The following is a 14,923-nucleotide window of genomic DNA, read 5'->3' as shown; positions in this document are numbered from 1 at the left end:
GCTGGTAGCTCGTCCTCAGTCTCTAACCCCACGCCCTTTCTAAAGGTGCCTTTTTAAAAAATTGTGGTGAAATACATAAAAAAATAATGGATTACCTATTTTTAAGTATATAGTTCAGTGGCATTAGGTGCTTGCTTTAAAGGTACTCTTCACATTTAAGTGGTATTGGTAATACTTTCTTGGGGTACAAGGACTCGATGACGTAGAAACAAGTAGAAGAGAAAGTGAAAGTTCCCCCAACCTCACTGTCTTCTCTAGAAGGGACCGCTATTTGGAGCATGTGTAGCCTTCCAGACCTTGCTGTGTGCACTGTCACACACAGATCTCTCCACACAGGACAACACGATACAGATGGATATGTTTTTATTGATGATTTGTTTTTATTTATTTATTTATTTATTTATTTATTTATTTATTTATTTTATTTATTTTTAAAGATTTTATTTATTTATTTATTTGACAGAGAGAGAGAGAGAGACAGCGAGAGAGGGAACACAAGCAGGAGGAGAGGGAGAAGCAGGCGTCCCGCTGAGCAGGGAGCCCGATGTGGGGCTCGATCCCAGACCCTGGGATCATGACCTGAGCCAAAGGCAGACGCTTAACGATGGAGCCACCCAGGCGCCCCGATAATTTTTTTAAATTGTAAACGGAAACCGGGGTGGGTTGCCGATTGCAGCTTGCTTTTCCATGTGCTATCTGTATGTGGCCTTTCTGGAGGGGGGTGCGCCCCCAGACCTAACAGAGGGTATTCTGTTTGACATCTGGGGCATTAGCGGTGCTGCTGCTTCTCGTGCATCCAGTGCTTGGGCCTTAGGTGTTTATGTCCTTCTTCCTGACCCCTTGCTCCAGACACCTGTTGCTATCTGTGCAGAGCCGGCTTTCAAATCCCATAGCCCTGAAAGACCTTAGTTACTGCTGACCCCTGGCGAGTCACCTTCTGGAGTATTTAACTTTTAAACAAGGATGGAAGCCTTAGGGTAGAGGGGTAGAGACTAGAGTAAGGTATTGTTAACTAGCAGGCAGAAGCAGATACTTTAGGGAGCAGTTCGGCCCTTGGGTGACCCCTGCAATCACATTGCTGGCCTTCTACTGGCTCTGACCCCAGGAGCCAGGCTAAATGCCCAGCCCTAGAGCCCAGGGCTCTCCCGCTACATCCCCTGGTTGGGTAACTGGCTGAATCTGTGCCCCATATCTTCACGTTCCTCTTGCAGCTCAGGCTCCAGGTCCCTGGGAGATGAGCCCTGGGTGAAACCTAAGCTTGTGGCATTCGGGAACTATAGACCTGATTTGCAGAATGCTTTTGTGGCTCGCTTTATGAGAAGATAAACCCAAAGCCTCCTGATTTTTGACTCTGAAGTGAGCTGTTCCCCTTCTTTTGGTTAGTTTCATGGCCCTTGTTCTTGCCCTGTGCTAAAGTTAGCCTCCCGAGGCTATTGGGCTCCCATTTTCTTCCGTCCCTCACTTTTCTGCTTTGTGGTTCTCTCTCTCACTTTGGGTACAGTATGGGCACACGCAGCCATGCATTCACTTGGCAGCAGCCCACTGAGGCCCTGCCCTGCTCCAGGCTCCTGGATGTGTGTTGAGAGCATAGCAGGGGCAGGGGGTAAGGTGGATGGGCCCTTCTCCTGGGGGCTTTCCATTTGGACCATCTGAGATTGTCGACTATCACATGGAGATTCCTGGGAGGCCAGCAGCCGGGAGGCTCTTGACGGGAGCAGCAGGGACAATCATGAATCTCTGTTCTCATTTCCCAGCCAAGACCTGTCAGCTTCTCCATGGTAACTGCGGGGTTTTGATGCTATTAGTATTAAGAAAAATACAGTCAGGCTTTTGAATATAAAAGGAAAAATGAACTCCAAAATTCTAATGTCCAGATGATCCCTGAGGAATTTTTTTTTAAAAAGTTAACATGCATACAGGATGAGACATTTCAAACCAAATGGAAAGGTCTAGAAATGAAAAAATTCAAGTGTGCCTGTGTGGGTGTGCACACACAGGACCACCTGCCTTCTCTATCCCGCAGAGATGAAATCCTGTGATATTCACAGGCCGCTTTCCGGGAAAAGCTGTTCACAGCATCATGTGTAGCCTTTGAAAAGCTTTACCTGCAGGGGCCCCCACTGAGCTTCCCCGCTCTTGCTTTTCCACCCTGGTACCGGTTGTATCTGCGCATGTAGGTACCAAAAGACCTGGGTCTCTGTAACATATATGTGGATTCCCATTCTATGCACAGACCGTAATTACCTAACCACTCCCCTCTTGATGGACATTTAGGTTATTTCCAGCTGTTCACTGGGTAGGTTGCATTTTAAAGGTTTGAAATTTCCCTAGTAAACATGTCCTCCTAACACCTGACCGTCGAGAAAAGCAGATCCCTTTGGAAAGTTTTTAAATTTATTTTCACAGTTGACACTTATCTTTTTTTTTTTTTTTTTTTTTTTTTAAGCAGGCAGGGAGAGGAAGTTGACTCTCCTATGTTGGATGCTTACTGAAAGAACTTTTATATCCGTGATTATGTTTAGTTCTAGAAGGCCGGAATTATCTGCCCTGTGTTTTAGACAAGCACTCTTGATGCTCAGAGAGGCCCCACCGCTCATGGCAGGGTTCCGCTGGAGATCACACTGCTCTGAGCAGCCCTGGGCCTCACACACTGTTCTGCTTCCCTTTGTCCTGCCACTTCTGTACATCCGGGTTCATACAGAGCTCGGGGAGAGGCTTCTACGTGCATCCACGTGAACTTTTGCTTAGACCTGCTAACTGGGTGATGTTTTGCTCTGCATTTAGTCTCGGTTTTCTGTTTCAGAAAGCTTTGATTGCGTATGGCATACTCTAAGATTCACTGGGAGTTAAGTGGTGATCAGAGGAAGCAGTGACTTTATCTTGGGACCCTCATTTTGTGGGTTCGAGTCCTTCAGCAGAAGATGAGGGGGCTGTCCAGGGTGGCGTTCGATCACACCGCATCCTGGGTGGGCTCTGATGGATGCTGTCTGTCAAGTGCTGCACACTCGGGGGCTCCCATCTCTGGGCTCCCGGCTCTTGGCGTCTGTAATGTGCTCTCTGCGTTTCCTCAGCAGTAGAATCCTATCTCAACGTATCTGTCATTTTTGTGGATGAATAATCCAAAGTGAATAAATAAAAATTAATGTTTGGATTTGTATGCTAATTTAACTTCCAGTTAGGTTTTGTTTTGAGTGTTATTGAAATTAATCTGTGCTCCTTGAGCACATTCCACTTATTGGCAAGATACGGTGGCCCCCAGAGTACAGTTGGTGGTTGGTTGGGGGTCAATTCAGAAGATGGATAAACCGTATCAAGATAATGGAAACGTTTTCTTTAAAACTTGCTTTTTTAATGACAAAATGATGTCTGGACATCATCCAGATCCTGAAAAGGGAAAAATACTTCAGTCAAAATCCTGCCCCAAACAAACCAGTTTTCTTTCTTTCTTTTCTTCCCCCCCCCCTTCTAGACCTGGTCCATTTGCATGTAAATACTTTTTAAAGGGTGCTGAGTGGGGACCTGAGTTTGAGCTCCTGATGGAGCGCCCATATTTCAGAAGGAACGTGGGCTTGAGGATTGGGCAGACTTCAGTTCCAAGTCTGACTCTTGGCTCAGGAGCTGTGTGATAGCAGGCATGTCACTTTGTCCTTCGGAGCCTCTGTTTTCTTATCTGTAAAATGGGAGTGGCAATCCGTCTATCTCATGTTTGTTGCCTGGACTGAGATACAACTCTGTTTCCCACAGGATGGGGCATGAGCCACTGGCAGCACACAGGCGTCTTTGATTTCTCTTAGAAAGCCTCCTGCTTTCTCAGGGAAGAACTTCTTACTTTGGGGCCAGCCTCCTTCGGGGAGGAGCTTTGATTCCCTGCTGGCACTTGCCAAGCCCCCTTTCTAAAGAGCCAGCATTTGGCTATACGCAGTATACCTTTTTCTTTTCTGTTACTTATTTTTACAACAGCAAGATACACTGGTGTTCCCTGCCCTGAAGCGGTATACAGTTTCTTTTAAAATAAATTTATTTAAGTTAGAAGTTAGGGGTGCCTGGGTGGCTCAGTTGGTTAAGCGGCCATCTTTGGCTCAGGTCATGATCTTGGGGTCCTCGGATTGAGCCCCCCTTTGGGCTCCCTTCTCAGCGGGGAGTCTGCTTCTCCCTCTCCCTCTGCCCGTCCACCCTGCTTGTGTGCTCGCTCACTCTCTCTCTCTCTTTCTCAAATAAATAAAATCTTTAAAAAAGGAAGTAACACCAGCATGCTGTACTTAAGACCTAAACTGGGCGGATAGTGTGTGGGTTTGAATCCCTGCTCTGCTGCCTCCTGGCTCTTGGAGCCTTCGGTGGGTCCTTTACCACCTCTGAGCCTCAGTTTTATCATCTGTAAAAGGGAGGAAAACAATAGGATGACCTCGGGGTCGTTGTCAAGTTCAAGTGAGATAATACAGTCAGAGCCCTTAGAACAGCATCTGGCACATGCAAAGTACCGTGAATGTGTTAACCAGAAGTGTGTTTCCAAACAAGCAATGGCTTTTGGGAAGCACGTGGCTGGTGTTGGTAAAGTACAGAGTTTCTGACTTCGGGCGCAGGGCTTGTTTTGATGACTTAACAATGGTGGTGTTAATCGTAGTCCTGATGACAAAGTAGGAGGTAGCCTTTTTCTGTTTTGGAAATAGGATTTCTTGGGGCAGCAACTCTCAGGCAGCTTGACAATAGCGTCCGGCGAGATTCCAAGGTTCCAATCCCTGTGTTGACTTCCCTAGGCCAAGCCCAGCATTCGGTGCTTCATTAAGCCCACCGAGACGCTAGAGCGCTCCCTTGAGATGAACAAGCACAAGGGCAAGAGGCGGGTGCAGAAGAGACCCAACTACAAAAACGTTGGGGAGGAAGACGAGGAGGAGAAGGGGCCCGCCGAGGATGCCCAGGAAGACGCTGAGAAGACTAAAGGTACTGAGGGTGGTTCAAAAGGCATCAGGACGAGTGGGGAGAGTGAAGGTGAGTGCGCCCGCAAACGCCACCCTGCCGCCTGTGCCGCGAGCCAGGCTATCCCTTGTGTCTGGTCCCTGTTGTGTGTCCATGGACGCTTCTGTCCATTCCCGACGCCGGTGTACTTCATTCTGTGGGCCCAGCCCTTCCCAGGCAGCTGTGGGCAGGTCCACTGCAAGGCCTGCCCTCATCGCACGGGTGACCCGGAGCAGGGTTCTTTACTCAGAGCCCCGTGCCTTAGTTTCCCCATCAGTAAAAAGAGGCTACCAGAGAGTATTTACTTTGTTATCCTGAGAATTGAGTGAGTGAATACGCGTGCCTCGCTCGGAGCAGTGTCCTAAGCATTTGCTGCTCGTACTGCTCTCATCATGTTTATTGCAGGTGGTTATTCCTTGTCACCTGCGGTTCTGATTTTTGACATGAGTCATTGTTTCCAGGGCACTGCAGGGAGAAAACCCATGTTTAATGAGATTACATGCCTTTAATACGATTATGTTTTTTTGGAATCAAATAATCAAATCTCATCCCCTAGATTCTTAAATTAAGATTTGCCCAAAGTCCTGTCTGTTGAGAGTGAGGTACACCGGGGTTTGGTGCACAGGTGCTCAAAAAGCAGAATCATTCAGTCCTCTTTTTGGTTCGTGTTGGGGATGATTCTGGTTTAATTTCCACCTTCCTCTGGCTTAGATGCTCACACTTTCTCGATCTGGAGAGCAGTGTCTGCTATGGAATGAGGCAGGCTTCAGCTTTGCAGGCTCTTGTGTCAGGGGCTGGGTGCACAGCCACACAGATGGGGTGTCTGGCCACAGCCCCGGGCATTGGGATGGGACAGGGGACAGGGTAGAAGTGGGATGTGGGCTCTGCTTGCTGGACGTGAGCTCCCACCGTGCCTCGTGGGACGGACATGGGCTGTCCTCACCTCCCACTGTGGGCTGTCCTCCTGGGCCCCGTTGCTGGTCGTGGCTGCTCCAAAGCCAGCAGCTGTCATTGGCCCATCAATCTGGTCTGTGTGAGTCCCTAGTCGGGGGGGGGGGGTCTGAAGCTGGAAAATGGAGTAGCTGTAAATCAGTGACTGGGAACTCATTTGTTTTGGGGAGTTTGCTACGATTATGGAGCCAAAACCTGTCCCCTGTCCCCACCCTGCTGGCCCCATTCTGATTTTCCTGTCAGTTCTCAGGGAGTGCCACGATCCCATTTCGATAAGTATAACCAAAGCATATCTCTGGTGCCACCCGGCCCTCTTTTTAAGGCTGATATCCCCAGCATGCTTTTATTTCTGTTTAAAGTGCACAGGAAGCATTTTGGCATCGGAATTCTGTTTGGCTCAGGACACGGATGCCAACAAGTATGACTTTGGTGGGGAGGTGAGGGGCAAGCGCAAGGTAAGCAAGCCATCTTAGTTGGCTTATTTGCATCTTTTTTCTTTCTCTCTCTTTTTTTTTTTTAAACTCGGGAGAAAACTGCACAAACCCTGGGGTTTAGTTGTCCTGTGGCCATACTGGAGGAAAGGAGGATTTCACCCCATTTTGTACTCTGTGTTCTTGACGATTTTGTTTGGAAAGATGCTACCTCTTTCATTCCAATCCTTTTAAGGGCTGCTCTCTAGCCAGGCCTAGCCATGACTAACCCTGGTGTGGACAGGGCAGGCTTGGCCGCAAACGCACAGTCAAGTGAGTCAGCCTGGTGGCCCGGTCCTGGTATGCGGGGCTTCTGTGGTTCGGCCGGGCTGCTGTTCCAGCTCACGGTTGGGATTTGGGTGATGACTCCCGAGATGCCGAGCCTGCCTGTCCTGTGCCGGGGGCAAGAGGAGAAACGTTCACCAGCCTCCAAAAACCTGTGCTCCGAGTGCTTTCTCGGCCAGGTTGTACCAGACAGGGCCCCAGGATCTCCCCCAGAGGTTTGCTTGAACAGTTGATGCTGATGTTAGAGCTTAGTCGAACATGACTCTCAGCAACCCCTCCCCCCCTTGACATTTTGGTGCCTTCCTATTTTCTCGAACACACATTAGTCATTCCAGAATATTATGGACCTGTCATCTTCCCACCCAGCTCAACATAAATAAATACAGCCCTCACCGGGCTGTCCAGCAGAGAGACAGCTAACTGGGCAGCGGCAGCTTTTAGGTGAATGATGTCTTGATCTCTTGGTTATTCTCAGGTTTAAGATGCAGCTGCTGGGTGTTCTCTCCTCAGACTGTGTTTGGGTGAACCGGTGCAGCTGGTAGCTCCCAGGACTTGGAAGGGTGTCAGGCCACGGTGTCAATGTGGGAGATGCTAAGAGACGGGATACTGGCTTTGCGGTCATGTCTAGGTTTATTGTGAGCCTTGAGTGGTCTCTCCATGCTCTGCACCTCAGTTTCCCTGTCTGGAAGTTGAGTATAAAAAATGTAATTCATGTGGTGCTTTTTTTTTTTTAATGAATATATATTAGGATTCTTGTGGTTGTAAGAGTTAGAAATTCAACTCAGACTGGCTTGTAGAGTGATTATTTTTCACGTCGCTGGACTGAGCAGGGCTGGCGCTGGGTGTAGATGGCCATCGGCAGTGCCCAGCTTGCATCCTGCCAACTTAGCCCTGAGCAGAGAAGGAGCTGCTCCTTCCATCAGCTGCAGCAGAGAAGGAGCTGCTCCTTCCATCAGCTGCAGCTCCTTCCATCAGCTGCAGCCGATGCTCTGTGACACGGAGGGGCCTGGCTCGCCCACTGCTGTAGGAGGGGTGTGACCGGCCAGGCTTGGGTCACTTGATCCTGTGATGATGACTCCCTCAGTAAAAAATAGGGTGTGTTCATCAGAAGAAGGGGGCACGGATGCTGAGCCAGCGGAAACAGCAGATGCTCCCCAAGAAAGCCGCAGTCTTTCCGTGTGCTCCTTATCTCCCTCGGGGCTGTTGGGATGTGGCTGTGTGCCTCTTCTCCCCTCCAGATCATTTTTTCTCTAGCGGGCTTCTCTCCCTGTCCCTGAATCTAGAGGCTCGTTGACATCCTGCTTGTAACAGACAGGCACCGGCGACTCTTGAGTGAAGAGATGCTGGCACCCGTTCCCCCTCGCAAACCCTGCCATCCCCACACTGTTGGGGAAGTCTGGCCTTCACAAGGCTGCAGAAAGCACAGGCATAAAAAGGCGTGTGGTCACAAGTCACAATTTTGCCATGACCTGATTTAAATGTGGCATTAACATGCTTTTCTTCTACAAATGCAACCAGAATTCACACCTCCCCCACATTTAAGCCCAGACAAGGAAGTAGTGTGAAATGAGTGTGCGCCTGTGGACCCCCCCTCGGCTTCAGGTCCCAACTGAGGAGTGACTCATTCGGAAACCAAGAAAATCACAGGGCCCCTAACTTTGCAGAAATTACACACTAAAGGATAAAGAGGGGTACCCTAGTGCCCATGGCCAAAGAAGTGTTCACTCGATGCATGTCAGTCTGAAAGGACAGTCGTCTCTTTTTGGAGTCACTTGGAGGAGTAACTTAATACACAGACCTAGGACAAGAGAATGAGTTGTTTGAACTTCTTGTTTGAAAAATAGGGTTTAGTTTTTGGTTTTTGCCTACGGAAACGTAGGCACCGATTTCATTTCCTCAGATGGAAAACCTGCTCTTCTCTTGAATCCCAGCAAGGGCACAGGGTGAAGAGAACAACACTGACTTTGAACCTGCCAGGTCAGCTGGGAGTTGAGGGGTGCCCAGAAGTTGGGAACCCCAGCTTTGCCTTTTTTTTTTTTAAGTTTCTATTGAAGTGAAGTGGAACCCTAGCCTCATTTCTGGCTCCCTTTGCAAAGACAGAGCCAACCCCAGGGCTGGCAGAGTTTCCTGATTGGGATGAGCCATGGATTAGCCATCGGGAGGTTGGGGTCTGAATCCTAGACCCTGGAAGGGCTGCTCCTGAGCAGCTCTGTGACCCTGGGCAAGTCATTGCTTCTCCACCAATGGAGGAGCTTCATGATGCCCAGCCCTCAGGTTGTCAGAAATGAGAACATCACTGTCTTAGCACTCCACTGTGTGACCCACGAGCATGAGAAGGCAGCCTGGCCAAGGCGGAGAGCAGAGTGAGGAACGTGGAAGGGGCATGTGTGCTTGGGCACCCCCTGCCCCTACTGCGAGTTTCCGTGAAGCCCAGCTCTCTGTTCATTTGTATAATGAATTAGTGAGGTGGGTGAGAGGGTGAGCGTGTGTGTGTGTGTGTGTGTGTGTGTGTGTGTGTGTGGTTGGGGGACAGCAGGAAGGGAGGGAGGAGAAGGATTAGGAGGCTGGCCTGCCGTTGTAGAGAGGTGGGAGTGCCACCTTTTCGAATGGGCTTAATTAGTATAAGGAGCTTCCCAGAAAAAAACATTCTAAATTCTCCTTGTGCTGTTCAGTCAAGGAAAACAACAAAACAAAAGAAGAGGTTCCCCTAAATCCTCCGCTCATACACACCCTGTTGTTGCCAGGTGCTCTTCGCCTCTTGAAATTCTGCTCCAGAGCCAGCCAATAGCATGCAGTCCTTCCCTTATTTCCTAGGTAACCAGCAAGGGCATCTTTCTCCTCCTTTCCTGAATGGTCTCGATAGGGCCTTCTGAGTCTCCCCTTCCCCCTTTTATTGTCTGTCCTCATTTTGATTCCTGGAATGTAGAATACAGAGGGCAACTCAGAAAATCCTTGAATTTGTGAAGTCAAAGACTGTTGGGAGGTCATGCCTGCCATTTCCCTGAAAAGCACTTCATTTACCAAATATTAATCAGATTAGAATGTACATCATCCTGGGCAAGTTGATGGATGATTGCTGTTATTTAAAAAATCAGAGTGTCAGAGTATCGGGGAAGCTCCCGGATCTGGCCAGAGTTGTCATTTGAGGGGAAGAGGTTGCCATCCTCGGGTGCCGAGGGCCCTCCGGCCTCTCCTGTACATGCACACTACTGCGCATCCCAAACCACCGTCCGTCTCCACAGTTCTTTTCCTCTCCCTGAACTGAGACTCCGTCCCCACTCAACATTAACTCCGCATATTCCCCCCGCCCCACTGGCAACCATCTTTCCATTTTCTGTCTCTCTGAATTTGACTGTTCTAGGTACTTCATAGAAGTGGGCTCATGCAGTATTTGTCTTGTTGCGACTTGCCTTACTTCACTCAGTATCATGTGCTCAAGGTTCCTCCGTGTGGTCACACGTGTCAGGATCTTCTTCCTTTTTGAGGCTGACCAGTATTCCATTTTTTGGATAGACGACATTTTGCTTATCCGTTCACCCCTCAATGGACACTTGGGTTGCTTCTGCCTTTGGGCCATCGTGACTAGTGCTGCTACGCCCATGGGTGTGCAGATCCTCTCCTGCTTTGGGGGCTTTTGAGGAAATGATAAGACGCTGAGGAGGGGTGGGGCCTGTGAAGCCAGAGGAGCTGAGGATTTGGTTCCCACGCCCAGCTGCTCAGCCTCACAAGGATGTTCCTCGACTCCCAGAGGCTCAAGACTCCAGTTGTGTAAAGGGGTCGTACCACCCACCAGGCTGGGGTGCAGGAGCCTTCAAGGTTATGGGCCCCAGGGCCTGGTGCTGGGACCGTAACCTCACGTATGCTCCTTTCCAGGACATGGCTGATGGGCCGTGCCGGGAGAGGGGCCCCCAGCAGTGGGGCAGAGGCCCACCTCCTCGATCCCTCTGCACCTCACTCTGCCCTTCTGTAGGATGCAGACGCTAGGCCAGGTCAGCATTGCTCGAGCTGCAGGATACGGGGGTGGCTTTAGATGGGATGAGGCGGTGAGAACATTCTTGTTGACATCAGCTCCGGGCAGCCTGACGTGCTGTCCTTCACGCCTCCCTCACGTCCCCGCACCCCCCTTTCCCAGCACATAGCAGGCCTCTCTCCTGGTTGTTCCCTCATCACGTACATGTTCACGCTTGCTTCCTATTTACCCTGGCTGTATGCTTAGAGGGGTAATGAGACCCCCTTTTTTTTATTTGAAAATAATTTCAAATTTATAAGAATTTGGAGAAACAAAAATAGTATAAAGAACACCTGTTTACCTTTTACCTGGTTTCATCTTTTAACATATTATAGCCCATTTGCTTTCTTATTTATGTTTCCCCTCTGTACACACACACACACACACACACACACACACACACTTTTTTTCTGGGTAAGTAGCATCCATCCTGTTGCTTCGCTCCTATACGCGTCAGCACACAGTTGCTAAGGATCAGGCATTGGCTTTCATGGCCCCAGGGCAGCCATCCACTCCAGTGTGGGTTTCTGCTATTGCTGTTCCAGTTTGTCCGTGGGCCCAATAATCTCCCTTCTAGCGTATTTCCCCCACCAGTACAAAATCCAGTCTGGGGTCAGGTAGTGTGCCTTTAGTTGTCGTGTCTCTCTGGCCTTCGTGAGTCTGGAACATTTTTCCACAGCCTTTTTTTTTTTTTTTTTTTTACAACAGTGACATTTTTGAAGAATGCAGAACCTCTCCTCCTTTGTTTTAATAAAAAGTTCCCTATTCTGTTTGATGTTTTCTTTGTGATTACATGGAGGTCATGCATTCCTGGCTGGACTGTGGTGTGGGTGGTGTCATGTCCTTTTCAGTATGTCCCACCTGGAGGCATGTGATGTCCCCCTGGACCTCATGGGTGACATGAATATTGGTCACCTGGCTGCAGTATTGCCCTGTCTTTCCGCTGTATAATTGTTTTCTCTTTTCTTTACAACGAATTTGCAATCTGTGGGGAGACACTTAGAGGTAATGCAGATATGCTGTGCCTCATTCCAGTGCCTTGGGAGCTGGCATCCAGTGATGATACCTGCCTGATCCAGTCTTTACCAGACTGGTGGCAAAATGCTGATTTTCCAACGTCAGCACTCTCTCTGTGTTTAAAAGTCAGCCCTCAGCATTCCACTGTAAGCGAGAGTCCTCCCTTCTCCCCATTTCTTTATCAGTTCTTGGCACAGACTCAAGGATTTCAGTTTTTAGTGGTTTATATTTCATTACTGATTTAATTCATCTGATGCTCAACTTGTCCCAGACTTGGCCATTGGGAACCCTTTTCTGCTGGCTGCTGTGTCCTTGTGCTAAGCTCCTGTCATTTCTTTTGAGCAATCCTTCTACTTTCTGGCTTGATAAGGTATTCTAGGTTCACCCTGGGACGGGTGGGGAATGCCCATCCACGGGATGAGCCACTTCTCTGACAAACCCTGCTTCCTCTCAGTGGACAGTGGTGTTAGATAAGGCCAAGATCTGGATGCCAGAAGTGCAAATGGCTACCGCGGTGCTTTGCTTTTTGGCCCTTTCAATGGACAGATCTAGAAAACAGATGTGTGTATATACACAAAATATACATTTACTCATGCATGCATATACATACGAACAGACATGCGTATGCACATACGTATTTTAGAAGTCACCAATGCGTACCAATACCGCCAGTATTCATACCAACACAGAGCGGTTCCCAGAGGGTTCTTTCTTGCCTTTCCCCATTCCAAATCTGGGTGTCCCTTCTTCAGCGAGAGCCTTGGCTCCCAACAATGTCAACATGTCTGTGTGCTCAATCCTATAATACATCTTAAAAAGCTTTAGTTTGTTTATTGTCTAATAAACAAAAGTTCAGGATGGTTTGCAATGCCCCCCACCCGTGCATACTTCCCCTGTCTCCCAACCGAGGGTATAGAGTCGAGTATGGTGTGCTTAAAGCTCCTTGGATTAGTCTGCCCTTTCTTTGTTCTTTATTCCCCGTCAGAGTAGGTATTGTATTCGTTTGAAAAAAACGTTGGTCCTTTTTTATTTGCGGGGGGGGGGGGGGGGGGGAGTGCAGTTAGGGTTCTTCCTTCCCAGTTTTACAGATTTAATTTCTTTTCTTTTTTTACTATATGGATTATTAACAAACTTAAAATCATGCAAAAGGGTATGTTCAAGAAATGTCCCTTCTTCCATTTTCCATCCTATTCCCCTTCCTCTGGTAGATAACCAACTTGATTGCTTTCTGGAATATCCTTCCCACAGTTTGTTTTCTTAAGAAAATGCCGATCTATAAGTGTTTTCTTATTCTCCCTTCTCTCTTACGCACAGGGTAGCACACTGTATACGCGCTCTCTTCTCCTGGCTTAGCGGCTTCTCTGGAAATCACTCCATATCAGTTCACCGCAGTCTTCCTCATTCTGTCTTACAGCTGCGCTCTGTGTGTGTGTGTGTATGTGTGTGTGTGCGTGTGTGTGTGTGTGTGTTTGTGTGTACCAGAGTTTATTCAACCGATCTTTATGCTTGGACAGTTAGGTAGTTTCCAATATTTTGCAATTACAAGTAATACTTCAGTAAATACCCTTGTGTGTGTGCATTTTTATATTGTGAAGGGGTGTATCTTCCAGATAAATCCCTGCAAGTGGGATTGCTCAATTGAAGGGTATAATGGTGATTTAAAGTTTCCCTTTTTTTTTTTTTTAAAGATTTCATTTTTTTTAAGTAATCTCTACACCCTGTGTGGTGCTCAGACTCACAGCCTCGATCACAAGTCGCACCCTCCACCGACTGAGCCAGCTGGATGCCCCTAAAGTTTACTTTCAAAACGTATTTAAATCAAAAGAAAATAAAAGTGAGATCGGATAAAATGATGAGGTAAATAACAAATAGTACAGGCGACACATAGACCTGGCAAACGTCCTAGAAACAGGCAAATGACTGAAGTGGGAGCAAAACTGAGCTGGGTTGTTGCCACAGTCCCTTCAAATTCCAAAATAGAAACCCAGATGGGATGGGGGCTTATGGTATATTGTAGCAGGTTCAGATGGAGCCCCTGGGAATTCATCGTCAGAGCTGAGTCCTGGCCTCAGTGACCATCCATGGAAATCCATGCACGCGAGCCCACTGATCTGCTTTCCTTGGTGGCGGCAACATGGTGCATGTACCCTGGCAGGGAGCAAGCCTGCACGCAAGACAGGCATGTATCAGCAGGGCAGTGTGGGAGTGGGGCCCAGAAGGCTCTGCAGAACTGTGCTGGTCGTTCTTGTCTGGCATAAAGAGGAGGTTCACTTCGACCCTGAATCACCGGGAGAGGCAAGGTCACATCTTCTTTGGCATGCTCTTTTAAAGATGACTGTGGGGGCGCCTGGGTGGCACCGCGGTTAAGTGGCTGCCTTCGGCTCAGGGCGTGATCCCGGCGTTATGGCATCGAGCCCCACATCAGGCTCTTCTGCTATGAGCCTGCTTCTTCCTCTCCCACTCCCTCTGCTTGTGTTCCCTCTCTCTTTGGCTGTCTCTATCTCTGTTAAATAAATAAATAAAATCTTTAAAAAAAAAAAAAAAGATGACTGTGGAATGCATTTTAGAATGGTGAGAATCTAGAGAGACCCTCTCCCCAAAAACTTACTACCTCCCCCATGCCCACATGGCATTTTGCATACAGTTTCAGGGAGTTGACAGACGCTAGGTAAGAATCACTACTTTTAAGAGTTGTTTGGATAAAATTGTTAAAAAGAAGAGGGCAGGGGAAACCTGTGTTGGCACTGGAAAAACTGTTGTACGTTCACCTAGAGAATTAATCCCCTGGGAGCAGCTCGCTCTATAACTATGCTGGCTGGATGAGGATAGGGAGGGTGGGATACCGGCTGTAGGAACCAGGGTGACAGAACTGAGGTTCAGAAACCTCGTTGTGTGTGGAGAGATCCTCGTGGGCCTGGTCCTGCATGAGGAGGGGACCCAGGAGTGGGCAGAGCAGCAGTCCTGGCTTTTGCTGCTACTTTTCTAGCTATGTTAATTTGTCACTATGCTTCTGGGTTTCTGTTTCCTCATATACAGTGTGCAGGACTAAACCAGTGGTTTTTAGCAGTTCTGTGTGAAGCTCCAGAATTCTAGAAAGGAGCGCAGGAGGAAACCCGCAGCCAGGGACGTTTGGGAACCCACCCACCCTTTACCCAGAGCAGCTCTGCTCCCATCTGTGGTGGTGTGCCACGGGAAATTGTCACTCAAAATTAATATGCCACTCCTTAACTAAGTTTGG

The 14,923-nt window shown here is 48.5% G+C and overlaps 1 protein-coding gene across 10 annotated transcripts in view; it reads left to right on the top strand.

Moving 5' to 3' along the window:
• CLEC16A (C-type lectin domain containing 16A) overlaps positions 1 to 14,923 on the top strand; it is a 200,762-nt gene that overhangs the window by 44,184 nt on the left and 141,655 nt on the right. For 8 of the 10 annotated variants that reach the window (XR_002143384.2, XR_002143385.2, XM_034670367.1 and 5 more), the window contains one exon: positions 4,755 to 4,986. Coding sequence is in view for 8 of the 10 variants with exons in the window: in XM_034670367.1 (XP_034526258.1) it covers positions 4,755 to 4,986 (232 nt within the window). In the remaining 2 variants the exon portion in view is untranslated. The remainder of the gene's footprint in view (positions 1 to 4,754; positions 4,987 to 14,923) is intronic. The other 2 variants (XM_011229177.3, XM_019803169.2) reach the window with 1 other exon arrangement.

The sequence above is a fragment of the Ailuropoda melanoleuca genome, chromosome 10, assembly GCF_002007445.2.
Source record: "Ailuropoda melanoleuca isolate Jingjing chromosome 10, ASM200744v2, whole genome shotgun sequence".
NCBI classification, from domain to species: Eukaryota; Metazoa; Chordata; class Mammalia; order Carnivora; family Ursidae; genus Ailuropoda; species Ailuropoda melanoleuca.
This window is presented reverse-complemented; position numbering and strand designations above follow the sequence as displayed.